Source organism: Pelodiscus sinensis, chromosome 9 (genome assembly GCF_049634645.1).
Source record: "Pelodiscus sinensis isolate JC-2024 chromosome 9, ASM4963464v1, whole genome shotgun sequence".
In the NCBI taxonomy this organism is placed as follows: Eukaryota; Metazoa; Chordata; order Testudines; family Trionychidae; genus Pelodiscus; species Pelodiscus sinensis.
In genome coordinates this window covers 46,802,861-46,820,320 of record NC_134719.1, presented here as the reverse complement: position 1 = coordinate 46,820,320, position 17,460 = coordinate 46,802,861, and the positions used below count along the sequence as shown (strand labels likewise).

At 46.2% G+C, this 17,460-nt stretch overlaps 1 protein-coding gene across 5 annotated transcripts in view; it reads right to left on the bottom strand.

Annotated features, from left to right (window-relative positions):
- The window catches only part of LOC102456902 (complement factor H-related protein 3-like), a 70,316-nt gene extending 59,462 nt beyond the window's left edge, over positions 1-10,854 (bottom strand). For 2 of the 5 annotated variants that reach the window (XM_075936710.1, XM_075936714.1), the window contains exons 1-2: positions 10,696-10,854; positions 5,070-5,240 (exon numbers count right to left, since the gene is read on the bottom strand). In XM_075936710.1, coding sequence (XP_075792825.1) covers positions 5,070-5,240; positions 10,696-10,756 — 232 coding nt within the window. In that variant the 5' untranslated portion in view covers positions 10,757-10,854. Of the gene's footprint in view, positions 1-5,069; positions 5,241-10,688 lie in introns of all 5 variants that reach the window. The other 3 variants (XM_075936713.1, XM_075936712.1, XM_075936711.1) reach the window with 3 other exon arrangements.
- Positions 10,855-17,460: the final 6,606 nt, after the last annotated feature.

The following is a 17,460-nucleotide window of genomic DNA, read 5'->3' as shown; positions in this document are numbered from 1 at the left end:
GATGTAAAAAGCTCTCCCTGAAAACTCTTGGGGCAGCCGTCATCCTTTGACAGGCTGCCCACTGTGAAGGGACCCCGGTCCTAGCAGCTAAAGACTTGGGTGTAAAACTTTAGGGCGCCCGTCAGCCTTTTGGCTGCCTGCTGCGAAGTGACCCCGGTCCTAGCAGTTGAAGACTCGGGTGTATAACACACGCACACACCACACACTGCCCTGACCATCGGCTGACACTACTCCTGGCTTCTATGTTTATCTTATGCTTATGACAAAGACGACAGACACATTCTACTTTGGCTCATATTCACCAAATTACAGTGATGAAATCTGGAGAACGCTCATGTGAAGGAAGGTGTCTTAGATAGCTGTAAGAGAAGGGTGGGGGTTTTTTTTGTTTTTTTACTGATACTGTCAGATCATTCTCGAATTAAATCGGATCCTGATGAGTTGTGTATCACTTGTTGAAGCTGAATGAGTCAGAAATTAAGAGCACTAGTTTGTAGATAATAGCAAGGATTTTTAAAAGCTTCTCATAGAGGATTGGGTGATTTGTAAATAAATATAGATCATTTCACTTCTGGTTTGAGGGTGACCCAGTTAAGTAGTTTCCCCAAAGTAATATTTATATCATGGCCAATTGATGGCCAGCAAAACAAGTTCAGTTTTGTCTCGACTCTAGTGGAGAGGTATCTATGTCCTATAAAACAGCAGCACAATTGACATTAGTGAGCTCCCTCATTAGCACTGAAGCAGAAATGCCAATGACTGAGTAGGTATAGAGACTGACATGGTGCTTTCATCTGTAGAGGTGTCTTGGCAGGACAGGCTTGAGGCACATGGATGGCATGAAAGCCTGTACCAATGCTGTGTACAGATTATGAGGCCAGAAGGAACTACTGTGATCAATGGACCACGTATGATCTCCTGCATAACACAGGCCTTATTGTTGCAAGAGAACTGGACTTAATATATCATTTTGTGAGCTCAGACACACTTCACTGGAAGTGAAAACACCACATAGTTGAGAATCATTCAGCTTTTGTCTCTGTAAACAGAACAGTTGCACAGCTTCATTGTTGCTAATTCGGACTGCTCAGCCCCATGAAGCTCTCACACAGGAACTCTTTGATCATTCTCACAGGCGACGTCTATACTGAAGGCTTTTTGCACAAGAACTGTTTTGCACAAGAGTTCTTGTACAAAAGGTCTTAACACAAGAGCGTGTCCACACTGCAATGTGCTGTTGTGCAAGAGCACCCGTGGCAGTGTGAATGCTCTCTTGTGCAAGAAAGCTCTGATGGCTGTTTTAGCCACAGGGCTTTCTTGTACAAGAAACCCCTGTTGCCTGTCCACGCTGCCTCCTTGTGGAAGAGCTCTTGTGCAAGAGGGCTTATTCCTTGTGGGAAGAGGAATAACTCTTGCACAGGAAGCCATGTTTTTTGACGTTTTACTGTAAATTTACTTGCACAAGAACTCACATGCAGTGTAGACGCTCTGCAAGTTTTTGCACAAGAACACTTGTTCTTGCGCAAAAAGCATGCAGTGTAGACGTAGCCACAAGGTTTTTGGGGAGCTCTGCCTTATTCCATCCTTGATGACAGGACATCTTCCCACACACAGCATTGTGCATAAAGCCCAGGCTTATGGACACATTCACTCAGCATTCACTCCCGATCACTCGCTGTGATTTAGAAAAGACTGATATCTCGCATAGCAACCTGCAGGAAGGAGAAAGAGGGGAACTTATTAGCACACTGTCCAGGAGGCCACATGTGTGTCACACACACACATACACCTCCTGCAGGCTGGCAAAGTAGTACTCTGTCCAGCAAACCATGTGTGTTCCCTGCTACTGGCCAGATCTGGTGTGTGCTGGACTCAGTGGGAAGCTGCCCTCTTCTACACACCCCTCCCACATACAGGTCCCTGACCTGGCTATTCCCTTACCATGCCTACTTGCCTCCAGACCAAGTGTGTCCCGATGCTCTGCTGAGACTTCTGGGCAACTGCTGCACAGTGCCCACTTTAAAGCAAACATTTGGCTTTGCATGGAACATTTCTCCATTGTCTTTACAGAGGCCTTTGGGGTACACTAGGGGTATGTCTACACTACCCCGCTAGTTCGAACTAGCGGGGGTAATGTAGTCATCCACAATTGCAAATGAAGCCCGGGATTTGAATTTCCCGGGTTTCATTTGCATGAAGCCGGCCGGCGCCATTTTTAAATGCCGGCTAGTTCGAACCCTGTGCCGCGCGGCTACACACGGCACGGAGTAGCTAGTTAGGATTAGGCTTCTAATCCGAACTAGCTGTACTCCTCGTGGAATGAGGAGAGGGAACAGTGTGCCAAGGGGAACAGGGGACAGGTTTATGCAGCAGGGGGCATGAAGCCAGCAGGGGACAAGTTTCTACAGCGGGAGGCAGGGTGCCGGGGGGCAGGTTTCTGTAGCGGCGGGTGGGAGCAGGTTTCTGTAGTGGGAGAACAGGGGGACAGTTCTGTGGTTGGGGGCAGGGGAGAGGAAATGGGGGCAGGAGGGTGGGGGACAAGGTTGGCAGCTAAATGAATTCTCACTGCTCCTTGTAACTACCTTTTAGGTACTAGAAAGCTTTTATTATGTCCCCTTTGTCTTCTCTTTTCCAGACTAAACAAACCCAGTTCTTTCAATCTCCCCCCAGAAGTCATATTTGCTAATAGTGGAACCAGAAACAGTATATTTTGAGATTTGTAATGAGTGTTAGATCCTACATTTGTAGGGATGTTCCACAAGATAATATCTAAAAGACACATAAAACAAAACAAACATTGCTCAAATTGGGAAAAAAAGAAAAGAAACATTGTTAACTGGATTTGATTGTGGCTGTTTTCCTATATATGTTTAAGGGAAGAAACTGTCCAAAACAGAATTAAATCATAAACCATTAGAAGCATTTTGAAGAAACAAATGTTTCAAGTAAAGAAGTACAGATTATTTTGCACAATTACAGTGATTTCATTCAATATCTAGACTAGATATCTCTTCTGTTATGGAGTGAATTCTTGTTCACATAATAACAATTGAAGAAGGGGGTCTGAAACATAAGCCTATGTATCAGAAGCCTGATAGGAGGCCCAGGCTTAAGAAGGCAGAACTATGCTGATAATAAAGCAAAGTTAAGCTGTAAGTACAAGGCATGCCCTGCTCACAGAATGTGGCAAACATGAGGCTGATATTGCCAGGCACAGAGCACTCACACAAGCATATTCCAGAAAGATGGTACCAGAACACCTTGACAATAGCACATTCCTCAGAGATAACAGGAATACACTGACCCATCCTAAAGATGAGGTCAAGAAGACAACATGTTGAACAGAGATGTTTTGATCAAAGCAACATGTACAAGATAACAGGAGGCCCCTGGAAACATCAAAGGTTGGCGCCCTGATACATCTTTATGCACTGATAGAAACGAGTTATACATCACTCCAGACATAGCTCAGAGGGACAGTCTTTGTCCAACCAAGAGGGCAATGGAAAGTCCCATCACTGACTGAGTGCTGTGTTGCAAGGGGAATGCATGTATTAGTGATCTGATAAGAGTTTGCTGGATACTAGAACCATGCTTCATTGACAATAAACCTAACCAGGTACCTTCATCCCTTATCCATTTTGTGATATTTGGGTGGTTTGCTGGAGGTCTGCTTTGCTGTCTGTCTGTGCGGAGTTGAGGAGGCACACAGAGGGAACACACACATGCAGCCAAACATTTAGCAACATGTGACAAGAATTCCACAGTGGTACAATTATGTATTGCCTTCCACAAATCTTCATTTACCGATAGGAGTAATGAATCAAGCTAGCTGAAGTTCCTGTGAGGAAAAGAAAGTTCCTCATGCTTTTCAGTTCTCTTTGCACTCCAGAGTAACTCAGAAAATGCAATACAACCTTTTCTAGATACTGCATTGGTTCACTTTAGTGTTCTGTATAGGGAGCTTTTAGAAATGAGTTTTCTTTCTATTTTGTCCAATTTCTACGCATAAGTGCATTGATGAAAATGCCAACATTGCCTTTTCAACTAAATTATGCTCATATGGGGAAAAATGTACTAATCTTATGCTGAGTATTACTTGCCTGGTCGCATGAATAGGGATGGCAGGACCAGACTCGCATTTCCATGACTTTTCAAATACTGAATATTTCTTAGTAGTTGCTTGAATCTATTTTATAACCATGCAGTCCTCACCTCTCAAAATTCATGATTACAAAGCCTTGCCAGGATAGGCAGGGGTTAAAATATGACTATTGCTCTTCCCCATTCTTATTTCTAACATCATAGATTCATGGATTTTCAGACCGGAAAGGATCTTCTAGTTCGGCCTCCAGTATAACACAAAGGATCGAATTTGACCAGCCACTTCTATTTTTAGTTTGATTAGAGCATATCTTCCAGAAAGACATACAGGACTTGAGTTGAAGACATCTAGACATGAAGAATCTATCAGTTCTCTTGGTACTTTGTTCCAATGGTTACAAAAGTTATGCCTCATTTCTAATTGGGATTTGTCTGAGTTGTCTCCAGCCATTGGTTCTCCCTATGCCTTTCTTTACGTTAAAGCACACTTCAGTATCTGATATTTTCTCCCCATGAAGATCAATGTATGCCTTACTATTCCTTTTGAAAAGAAGCTCGTTTAGTTTAGTCTGAGTATCTCATTGTAAGGTATTGGTCCAGATAACTAGTTGTGTCTCCTTTCTGTTTCCTTTCCATTTTTTCAACATATTTTCTAAAATGTGGACATCAGAACTGGGTATGATTTTCCAGTATTGGTGTCACAAATGCTTTACGTATAAGTAAAAAAACCCCACCCCCCTACTTCTACTTACTCTACCTCACTTTATACAATAATTGCATTAGACTTTTTGCCTTAGCATCACGGTTTAGTTGTTTTCCACTATGATCTCTATAATCTTTTCGGAGTCACTGCTTTTGAAGGTACAGTACATATTATTTGTGAGTACTATTTGAGGATCAGGACCATCGTTGGCTAGCAAAATAAAAGTAACAGAACAAGCAGTATAAAATGAACAAAACCTGACTTTTGCAAGATGGATTTGGATGCCATCCATTTTCGGTACATTCTGCATCAGATCTTTCACCGAATTTATATACTTTATTACAAGTAAACTGCAACTGATCATGCTCCTTGAAAACTCTCTTTAGAGTAATTACTTTTCCATTGTTAATTGTTGGTGACTGGCAGATTACCTCTAAAGATGAAAGAAACAAAATCCATAACCATTTGTGATGCCTAAGAGAACATCCAAAAGAATTTATTTTGATATGGTTATTTTAGAATTATATTAATCAGGAAATAATAAATCTGTGTTTCAGCACAGAATTTAAATAATTAGTCTCTATAGAAATATAAAGGCCTATCTAGACAACGGGATAGATATCTTGAATCTTTCTTCGGATCTGGAAGATTTGTTTGGGTTAAATAAACAGAAGGCAAAGACAAGTCAGTATCAGGAAAGGAGCATCACTTCACCATCAGCTTTAAACAACCAACATATTTAATACCAGTCTTCCACTTTTGAATTAAAAGAAATAGGGGGACACCAGAACCTAAAAATAAAATATGATAGGAGTGCTCTGTCTTAAGCAGTATTTCAGGAGAAGTGAAAAAGAAACCTTTAGCATTAGAAGCTGTACCACATGACCCAGAGGAAGGGATCACAACAGGTAAGCCTCATGTGATCCCTCTCCTGTCACCCATTTCTAGACAAATAGAGGCTAGAGACACCATTCCTACACAACCTGGCTAATAGCCATTGATGGACCTGCCTCCATGAATCTAGCTAGCTCTTTTTTGTGCCCCGTTAAAGTATTAGCCTTCACCACATCCTCTGGCAAGGAGTTCGACAGTTCGACTGTGCGCTGAGTGAAGGAAAACTTCCTTTTGTTTGTTTTAAACCTGCTGCCTATTAATTTCATTTGGTGACCTTTAGTTTTTATATTGTAGGAATAAGTAAATAACTTTTTCTTATTCACTTTTTCCATGATTTTATAGACCTCTATCATATCCCCCCCTTAGTCTCCTCTTTTCTAAGTTGAAAAGTCCCAGTGTTTTTAATCTCTTTTCATACGAGACCCGTTCCAAACCCCTAATCATTTTTGTTGCCCCTTTCTGAACCTTTTCTAATAGAATCATAGAGCTGGAAGAGACCTCACAAGGTCATCAGGTCCAGTCCCCTGCCCAAAGCAGGACCAATCCCAACTAAATCAACCCAGCCAGGGCTTTGTCAATCTATCTTTTTTGAGACGAGGCAACCATATCTGTACACAGTATTCAAGATGTGGATCTACCATGGTTTTATATACAGCTTCAGGGACAGTGTCTCCAGGGATGATTGGCCGTCTCTCTTTATTCTCCCCAGCCAGACCAGCTACAAGAGGGGGGCAGGCAATGCCACCTGAGGCAGCTGCCCAACACCAGGAAGACGTGATGCGGGAGCATGTCTCCATACTCTGGGCCCTCCATGAGACACTAGTCCAGAAGGTCCGGTAGGAAACGCAGTGGCAGAGAGAGACATGGATGGAGTTGCTGCAGTGGGGACACAACATGTGCGCGACAATGCAGGCTCTCCTCACTCATCCGGAGCCAGCTCCTGCCCCTGCTGCCGCTCCTGCCCCAGTCCTTGGTCCTGACCACCTCTCATGCCAGTCCATCCCCCCTCCCATGCCTGACCCTGTTCCCCCTCCATGCCAGATGCTGCTCAGGCCCACCCTCCTGCTTCTCCCCCTAGCCTCCCCGTTCCCCCCGGCCCTCGTGGTTGCCCAGGTCATCACACATGAAGCAAAGGAAGTACCCAAGCCACACACTAGTCCTAGCCCCTGAGCCTCTCCTCCTCCCTCCTTCCCCTGTAAGCTCCCTCCCCACTCCAAGGTTCTCATTCCCCTTCCTCCCTCCTCCCACCCATTTCTAGGTTCTTTCCCCGGTCCCTTCCCAGTAACTTCTATCCCAAATAAATAACCAGCTCTTTTTTTCAAAACCAAACCATTTTTTATTGTCTCTGCAGGGGAGAAGGTTGGAGGAAAAGAGGGGCTTGCTGGAGGAAAGGCAGAGAAAGTTGATACACAGGCCCCAATGGGGAGGCCCAAGGGAGAATGTCACTGGGTCCTTGTGAGAAGTTCTCCCTCAGAGCCTCCCGGATCTGCACCCCCACCTGATGGGCCCGACAGATGGCAGTTGAGTTCGGCTGCTCAAAGGCCCTGCACTCCCATCCAGCCTCTGCCCCCCACCCTGGAAGGAAAGCCTCTCCCTTCCTCTCCATGATGTTGTGCAGCACACAACATGTAGACACCACCTGGAGGATGTTCTGCTCCCCTACATCCAGGCCAGTCAGGAGGCATCTGAACTGCACCTTGAGAAGCCCAAAGGTGCATTCAGCCTGCATGCAGGCCCCTCCCAGCCAGACATTAAAGTGGTCCTTGCTGGGGTCAAGGTATCCGGTGTAGGGCTTCATGAGCCACAGGACAAGAGGGTAGACCTTGTCCCCCATGATGCACAGGGGCATGTCCACGTCCCCGACCCTGATGCTGTGGTCAGGGAAGAAAGTGCCAGCCTCCAGCTTCTGGAAGAGGCTGGAGTTCCTGACGACGCGGGTGTCATGTGCCTTCCCCAACCAGCCGATGAAGATGTCCAAAAACTGGCCACGGTGGTTGACCAGAGCTTGCAGGATTATGGAAAAATAGCTCTTGCAGTCAATATACAGAGATGCTTAGTAATTGGGGGCCCAGATGGGGATGTGGATGCCATCAATAGCCTCCCTCCTCCCCCGCAGTTGTGGAAGCTCATGGTGACAAACCAGCGACTATGGGATCCACGTCACTGAGGTGGATGACTCCACACAGAAGGACTGTGTTGACTGCCCTCACCAGCTGCAGAAGGAGAGAAACAAACCAAACAGACTCACAGGGGTGCCAGAGCCCTTGGGAGGATGGCCAAGCCATCCTCATCCTTCCCCCCCCCCCCACCCAAACACAACAGGAGCCACCCCCTATATAGTCTATCCCCGTCAGCACAGCTGTGTTAGGTTTGGACTGGAGAACTGCCCAAGGACAGTGGCTTCCTCCCACCTTCTATCCCCCTCACTCCCACCCCTCCTTTCCCTAGGGTTCCCCTTTCCAGCACGTCACCCCCACCTCTGAGACTGCAGCCTGAGAGCACCATACCTGCATGATGAGGGCCCCGATGGTCAACTTCCCCATGCCAAACTGGTTCCCGGCAGATCAGTAACTGTCCGGCATGGCGAGCTTCCAAATCATGATGGTGACCCGCTTCTCCAGGGGGATGGCAGGTCTTATCTGGGCGTTCCATCACATGAGGGTAGGGGTGAGCCAGGCACACTGCTCCAGAAATGTCTTCTTCCTCAAGTTCTGGAGCCACTGCTAGTTGTCCCACTGCTCCATGACAAGCCGGTCCCAGAAGCGGTGCTCCACAGTGGGTTACATCTGAAAGAGCTGCGCTCCCACACACATGTTGAGTGTCTCCTCAAGCAGCTTGAGGTTGCGTTCCTGCAGGGCCTGGAGGGCAGTCTGCAGAAGCTGCAGCATGACAGTTATGGCTGTTGCATGTCCAGGGGCAGCACCGGCTCCATAGCAAGCAGCTTTGTGCTGTCCAAACACAGGGCAACCAAAGCATGCAGTGGAAATGCTTTGCTGTCCCTCAGAGCGGTTGGCAAGCAGGAGAATAAACAGCTGAGACACAGCTGTACAGGGGGGTCCCTTTAAGCTGGCGTCTCAGATAGGCTCAAGCAGCAGCTCCAGGAAGTCACTGCTGACCTAATGACCTGCCTGAAGTGGTTCCAGGTGGCCTTAAATGCAAGATAGCATCCAATCAGTGTGGGTGCTCTATTTTGAAATTGAAAATAATTTTTCAATACTCTTTTTTGCATGTGGACGCTCAATTTAGAAATAAACTATTCCGGAAGAGATCCAGAAAGCAGGGGCTCATCTACACATGGAAATTAATTCAGATTTGAATTTAAAGTGAAAAGCAGCTCGTGTATAGTCTGCAATCAGGTGTGTTCACATAAAATAAATGGTCTCAGTGAATGGAAACAAGATGTAACAGGAGTGCCCTGCCAGAAGCAGTATTTCAAGGGAAGTAAAAAACCAGCATTTTAGGTACTCAAAAATGCAACCCCCTTCATCTCTGTGGAGGAGCATTGAGACTCCGCCTTAAGAAATGAGGGAATAAAACATCCCCTAATACCTCAACCACCAACGTGATGTAAAGACGTGAAGTGGAGCTTTCCAAAGCCACGTGCACGACTAGAGCTACATCGCAGCAGCTCATCGCTGCAGCTGTGCTATAGCTAGTGAAGATGCTGGGTGCTGATGAGCTACAGCCACACCTGGATCCCTTTCTTCAATAATAGCTTCTATGCAGCTTTCTTCTAGGCTTGGTGATCACATAGGCCCAGAGCAATCAACTGCTTCCCAAAGTCCCAAATGACGCTGGACTTCCAAAATAGCTAGGACCCGGTCTGTGAGTGGCTTTGTTGTCATGCCCTGGAGACACCTCCCCCCTCCCACAAACCCAATATGTGAGTTGTGGGACAGAACCCTCTGCATAGTCCATGACAAATTCTACCCCTTGCTTCAATGGGATTATTTGGATAAACTTTGAGTGGACCATTAAAAGATGTCCCCTAGGACAGAAATGCTAACCATAGTCCTTAGAGCGCAAATGAGGCAAGGATACTACAAATAAAACTACTTCTCTCTACAGTCCTGATTCTTCCTCAGAGCAGGTCCTCTTTAATAAATTTCAAATGGAACTTCCTTTGCCTCTAGCAAACCCAAATAATCCTTATCTACCAAGAAGATACCCAAGCTCCTGGAAAAATCATACATTGCAAAGTGCTCCCTAATTTTTCCCATCCATCTGTGGAATAAATTTTGTTATGTGCACCAAGGTTTGTGTAGGTGTGCACCATCAGTAGAAACACATGCTGCTGGGCTGTGGGTGCTCTGCTAATCACCTGGGTGGCACTGGAATCTCTCCTGAGCAGCTGCTCAAGCACTTCGCTTACAGGGAACACTGCTGCATGGCAGATTTATCGTATGTGATTATTGGGAATGCACAAAGCAGAATGGGTGTCAGGAATGAAAAGGCCTGTTCGCCCTATAGGACCTCATATGTATTATCTATCCATACGCGACAAGCAGCACTGCATACAGTAGCTACACATCAAACCCATGTCTGTTTCCTGGAATACATAAACTGAATACAGGAGTGATACAATTTTTAAACATGCACACAATCAATATAATTACAGTTCACATAGTGGAATAGATAATTCCAGAGTAGAACTGGGATCAGGGACTGATGTACAGAGTGAATTTCATTGGCTGTTCTGATTACATAAGCAACCCATTCAAAATGCTGGGATGACTCAGGCACTTTTGCACTCCAATGTATCGGGGGGCGGGAGGAATATACCCAGCCCTGTTGTATCAGGCACTAACTCTGACAGGTGAAAATATTCTCTAGACGTACACAAAAAAGAGGCTTCATAACCTGTTATGTGGTACCTGTTCCTGTACCACACCTTGGCTCCTTGCACTATCAGGCTGGTTTAGTATCTATCCCTGCACACCAGAGAATGGTTTTGCAAAGTGCTGTTCAATCTTTTTGATTCATTTACCTCTTACCTTGTCCCTTGACACAGAAAGCCCAGAATAGCTGAATGATGAGGCAGCTCAGCAATATCATCCCGGCACTCAGAATAGTGGCTGTGGAGCTCTGATCATCTCTGGATCCTGCCCTCAACAACTCCTTTTGATGGCTCTTCTAAGCCTCCACTCCCCCTTGGCGCTTCGCATCCCCATCAGTCAACATCAAAGTACAGAGATAACAGGAGCACGCTTCCCTGGAATACAGCCCACATTGGATTTTTCCATGCTCTTCTTTGATTACACAGAAGGTCTCACCTCATTGCATTTCTGGGCTCTTTATAACATGCAGTTGTGCACAGCACAGATCCCTGATGAGAAACACACATATACACAGGGCTAGAGACATAATGACTGACTCTCACATTGCACAAGAAGAGAAGGAAAACATGCAACTGATGTCTACAACAGATTCAGCGTAGCAACTACTTCAGGAACAATCAGTGAGGTTAATATAAACAGATTTAACACTCTGCTTAGTACAGACAAATGTATTGCAGGACTGAACCTTGCACACACCATGATATTGGAACATCTAGTAGGTGGTTCACCCAGCCTGTGAATGTGGCAGGATCTTCAGGATGAATTTCCATGACCCCAGTCCACTTCTCACCTGAAAGGCATCAGCTGACAGTGGCAGCTGGACTGGCAGGTGCAGAGGACATATACCTGATAGAATGTCGACACTTGAGGCCTTTTCTTTGATTGCCAGTTAACTCACTTGCAATGGAAATGTTTTAAAAGGCTTTTCTGTACAACCCCAGAATATCTGTGTATTACCCTCGCTGAGATCTCTTTGGTAAACCAAAACATTTGGATACTGGAACAAATATTTAAAGAGCATAAATGCCAAACTTTACATTTCTGTAAGCCACCTCTATTGACAGACACTCAACTTTGGGTTAAAAACACCTTATTGTGCCCAGCTCTGGGAGATAGCACTTTACTTGGGCAAGATGGATTGAGCAAGCGTGACTATTTACCAAGCATTGATCAGGAGTTCACTGGCTGCAGAGACACTTTGAATTATTCAGTGAAGCAGAACTTATTCCAGTAAGTCATGTTTCCGGGGAACTTTCCACCAAATGTTAAAGACAATTAGTAATATTTATAGTTACTTACTTTGATGGGTCAGATTCCACTTCACCTTCCATGGCCTCTCATCCCTCGAGGAGAGTCCAGAAAAGACAGAAATCACTGGAAGAAACCTCAGCCATCTGGGAGATGGAGACTCTATTACCTCTGTATGACTCTACGGACAAGCTCAGTGTTAATATATTGCAGCTGCTGTTGCTGGATGTCTGAAACAAAAAGATACTAACATCAACAGAATAGTTTCCATTGCTACAGGTAGAGCACTGAGCATGAAGGGGAACACAAAGGTTTCATTTATTTAAAAAAATGTGGAATGCAATGTAATTTCTTTATACTGCATAACCCACCAGAGGTCACCACATGCACAAATCTTTCTAGAGGAAATCTTTAACATAAATGGCCATGTACATTGTTAACAAAAAATAGTGACAAGCACCCTCTGTAATTGACAGTTTTGGGAGCCTCTTTGAGAAGTTAGCAGCCAATAGCCTTATCTTCTCGTGTATAACATGGTAAAATGGCTTTCCAGGGGTGCAGTGCTGCTGGTGAAGTTTGCATCATGTCTTGTGGAAATTAGGATGTTCCTCAAGGAAAGGGGGCTTCAATATATATAATTAACGGGTCCTCGGTGGCCTGCAGGAACATTAAACCATGGTGGATTTAACTTCTCTTTTAAATGAGTTGAATCAAAAGCTACAAGGAAAAGGAAATAGAAAGTTTCTTTTTGAAAGAAGTTCTTCCATGTGAAGGAAAGCTGCCTCTGTTTGCAAGGGACATTGAGAGGTGCATGTTACTGCATTTCCCAATACTGAATCAACACAAAGAACACATTCAGTAAGAGCACATTCAGTAACCGACTGCGACATTGTCTGAAAATTGGCTACTCCACACTGCCACAGGCCTGTTGCCAACCAATTTGAAGTTGGGAAGTTAACAGCGGGTAAGTGGTGCGAGAGGTTTCTCAAGCTATCAGGCATATGGTTTACCTCAAGGTGACAGGAATGAAAGATAATCCTGAGGTAACTGCTGGCTTTGAGATAATAGGGTTTCCAAATTGTGCGGGGCCATTGCTGGGACTCATATGACAACAGCTTGTGGAACACATGAGAACATTAACAGCAAAGATATTAGTCCATTCCTGTGCAGGTCCACGTGGATCACAGAGATCAGTTTAAGATCAAGATAAGCTGGAGCTGCATGGGGAAAGTCCATGATGCTTGGGATTTTCCCTCCAAACAGGAATGTACATTCGTGGCCAGGCTAGGTCACAATTCCCATCAAATGACATTGCCATACATGGAGTTGCTCTTCCTGCTGCACAGTCCCTTTTCCTTGGCTTATGAGACTATCCCCTGATTTAGGAGGCCCTGGCAAAAGCCAGTTTAATTAACTGTAGCAAGGTTACTGAATGTGCTCTTACAGATTGATGCCTACTGTGCTCTTCACAATCTTTTAGCTGGCCATTTGTAGCCTTACTTGGCTGGAGTCTTTTGGTCCCTCTCATGGGGTGATTCACTCATTCCTGGACTGCTGCTTCTTCCCGGTCTCTCTGGGGATTAGCTCCAGGCCAACCTCTTCTCTCTGTCCCATCCATGGCTTGCACGTCATTGCTGATCTGAAGCTTCTCTCACTTCACTGCCTCAGCCACACACAGATCTACAGCCTCCCACCACATGGCTTGGCCTTCCAGAGAGGACACTAAAATATTCCTCCTCTGGGAAATCACTCTCCTCTATCTCTCTGGCTGATCTTTGGCTTTTTCCACTTCCTGTGGCAGGTAGGGCAACCCCGGCCTACCATTTACACCAGTGTCCAGCCCAGGGACCTTGTACTAAGCAGCCACTATCCTTGCAGAGTCCTACTTCTTGCTGCCCTTTCCCTGGACAGCTTGCTACGTGTATGGCCTCCCCCACTCTCAGGGGTTTGTCAGCCTCCAGCCCCTTCCCTTGAGGGAGTGACAGCAGCCAACTCCCAGCTGCCTTTCCTAGCCACAGCAACCCCCTACCAGGAACCACCTGGCTTGTGCAGGCCCCACCTCTTCCAGCAAGGATGAGCCTGTTCCTCCAACTACAGCCCTCAGGGTTAATTGGCCCATCTGGCTTCCATTAGCCCCTTCCACATCTGTGAGGTGGGGACAGCCCACCACAGTCCCTGAAGCCACAGGCTTTTCTTCAGAGTCTTCTGCTCCCTGCAGCATTCAGGAGTCTGCTAAGTCTCTGCAGGTTCACTCAGCCACAGCTCCCTCTCCCAGTGCCCTGCTCCCCTTCAGCCCTGGAAATGGTCCAGCGGCAATCAGGCAGGCCCATCAAAGGGATGTTAGTGAGGCTCAGGCAGTGCTAGGGCTTGCCAGGGCTGAGCCCCAGAACCTCCGGGCCAACGCACTGCTGGACTTACTGCATCAGTTATGATCGCACAACAATTGCTTGAGCCCTGGCATGGCACTTATTACAAATTGAGTGCGGGTCATGTGTGGGCTGGACCAGTTCCCTCCTAAGGGGACCCAACCCTCCCTGTGACACTTGGGATCATACGAATGTTCTATAGGTCAAAACCTTCTCGAAATAATCCATTTCAACCCCAACGTCAAATTTAGAGACGTGGAAAGTCCAATAGGAAGGAGCTGACCCTTCTCGTACTGTTTTCATATTTTTCTATGGAAATCAGTTTTACTGGTGACTGTTTTATTGAACAGAGGATGTTGACATTTACACTAAACGTTCAGTAACTTTCTAATGGAAGAAGAATCATGTCACTCACTTTTCTTAATTTTGTTTCTAAACATAGTGATGTAATGTACAGCTTTTGGGTTTCCCAGAGGCTCCAAATGAATTAGTGGGTTGCCTACCTTCCCAGCACTTGGGCTCATCATAGCTTTGAATGCACTTTTAATTTTGATAATGGAGAAATGTTGCATAATGGACCATCGCTGGGGTTCTCAATTAGCTATGTAGATAGTATTTTTATGATGAATTTTTCATAAGTTGAGAGACAGCAACTAAAGAATTTTCACCCAGATAAAATCATGGAGGCTTCCTCACATGTGGTCTCATGTGGTGGAGGGATAGCCCGTGGGCAGTAATCTACTCCCCACACTGCAGGAATGGGGCCACTAAGGAGACTGTGACTATGAGGGGGAGTGGGTAGAGAAGGCATCCACACGGGGAGCTGCACCTTTCTCATGAGTGGTTGCATGAGTGGTACCGTTGATTTGGGGATCTTAAGTACTGGTGTCCCTGGTCCTGCTGGGGTGTGCATGCCACCAAAGGTCTGTGCTCCTGTGCTGGAGAGTCATTCCATCTCTCCCTCTGTCTGGACTCCCAGCCCCACAGTCAGAGAGGGGTCAACAGGGTATGGATCTCATGGCCCAATTTGTGGTAGCTGCATGCAAGAGAACTCTGCCTGGACTCTTCCCTTAGTGTGGGACGGTGCTGCCAGGACAGGGACTGAGTAGGCCTGAGTACAGGTGTAAGTCACACACCTACTGGGTTGGGTCACTGTCCCATGTAGTGGCACTGAGACCACTTACAGCGAGTTCGAATGAGTTTCCTCTACAGCCTTTGCTCACAGCCAGCTGGCTTTCAGCTCAAGTGACAGAGGCTCATTCACTAATCTCTGGAGGTCCCAGGTTTGGTTCTACCTGTTGGCATCACACAGGTTTTCCCTGTGTTCAGGGAGCTGTGGGAGACTGAAAGAGTCACTCTCCCTTGTGCCGCCCACAGGGCCTGCAGCTTAAAGGGCCCGTGGATCTTGCTAATGATCCCATGACTGTCCGGAAAAGCCAGCATGGAGTGGGCTGGGTTACTCTGCTCCACCTGAGCTGGGGTGTAGAAGCCTGAGGGGGACCAAGAACTGCCTGACATGGGTCTTTGCTCACCCCCAGATTTATCCCACTGACTGCTGAGGATGGTGAACTGCCCCATATCATCATCTTCAGCTTCACCGGAGCTGCTGATGGAGCGCGGTGCTGGAGGGTACTTGGTACAGTACTGCTAAAGAGCTGTCTACCAAAGTTACAATGCTCAGCGCTGAGTCAAATCAGCTCATTGGTGCCAGAGTTAGGGCTGACTCCATAAAGAAGGGTGCAAAGTCCCACCCCTTTTTAGTCCTAGGCTTGAAGGACTTGCAAATCTTGCACTTGTCACTTAAGTAACCTTCGCCCAGGCTGCACAAGCAACTCTTGCAGGAGACACATGCTGACCTGGGCCATTTGCAATTGTTGCAGGATTTGTAGCCTGAGATCTGGGGCTTGCTCTGATCTGGGCAAAGTTCCGAAAGGAATAACAAAATCACTAACTAGCCAGGCACTATGCTACTGGGGTACTATATACACAAACCCCATGAAACACTATTATCCAAACAAAGGGCTACAGCAGGCAGCTGGAGCAAAAGCAGTTCCATGTGCCATGACTGGCAGCAAGAAGGAACTGAGGGTGGGGGGTAGCACAGTATCCCTTATACACACCGTGGAGGCTCCACTCCAGAGGACACTACAGGCTCTTCTCTATGGGTACTGCTAAGGAAAAAACTTCCTGCACTGGTGCACACAACGAGCATGCACACCTCGTGTGTAATGAGCATGAGCAGTCAAACATTGCAGCAATAAGTTTTACAAGACACTAATGGTGGATAGCAGGTCTTTCATTTTAACAACCTGCCTTCTTGTGCAATACATGTCCACAGAAGGAGCAGAACAGCAACTCTGCCATATCATCTCTGACAGGGGGTGAGGTGGGTGCAAAGGAGACAATTTCCCCAGGGCCTGGTGATTCAAAGGCACCCAGGGCTCCTGGCCACCACACAGCCACAGTTGCAGTGGCATGCCCAGAGCCCTTTAAATTGCCACCAAACCTCCATATTGCGTGCTCCATGCAGCAATGTGGGCTGGCTGATCCTGGCCCTGCCCTTTCTGGGCATACAGAGAAAGGCCTCCACACACACAGCTTGCCCAGACCTAGCAGAGGTTGCTGACTCCCCTACATCTCAGCATCTCAGAACCAGTCTGGATACCATTAAGAACATTAAGAATGGCCATACTGTGTCAGACGAAAGGTCCATCTAGCCCAGTATCCTGTCTGCCGACAGCGGCTAGTGGCAAATCCATTGAGAGGAAACCAACAGAACAGGGATCCATTTCCTGTCACTCATTCCCAGCTTCTGACAAGCAGAGGCTAGAGACGCCATCCTGGCTAACAGCCATTGATAGACCTATCCTCCATGAATTTATCTATTTGATTTACAACAGTAGCTGGTATTTTCTGTTGCTCTCAGCTACTTTCACTAACAAATGCCTCCTGGAAAGACCTTGTAAAGGATTTTTCCCCCTGACTTCAGTAATCACTTCCCCTAAGGCTCTTGCAACACTCAATAATTTCTTTCTATCTGCACAGATACATTATGCAATTCCTCAAAAGAAAAAAACTTGCTAATATTTTTAGATATCAACCTTTTTAAAATAAACCTGAGAAGGCCTGTAATCAAGGACATTATGTAGAAATTTCAACTAGCCTGTGAAGGCAAAGTGAGTCAAGTTCAAGGCAAACTAACTAGTTAAACTATGTAAAAAGGGGTTTAGTCCCGTTTCATTACAAATTACAAAACCACCTTAATTATGGAGCCGTGACTTATGAACCAGAGGTTCGAGGATTGTAT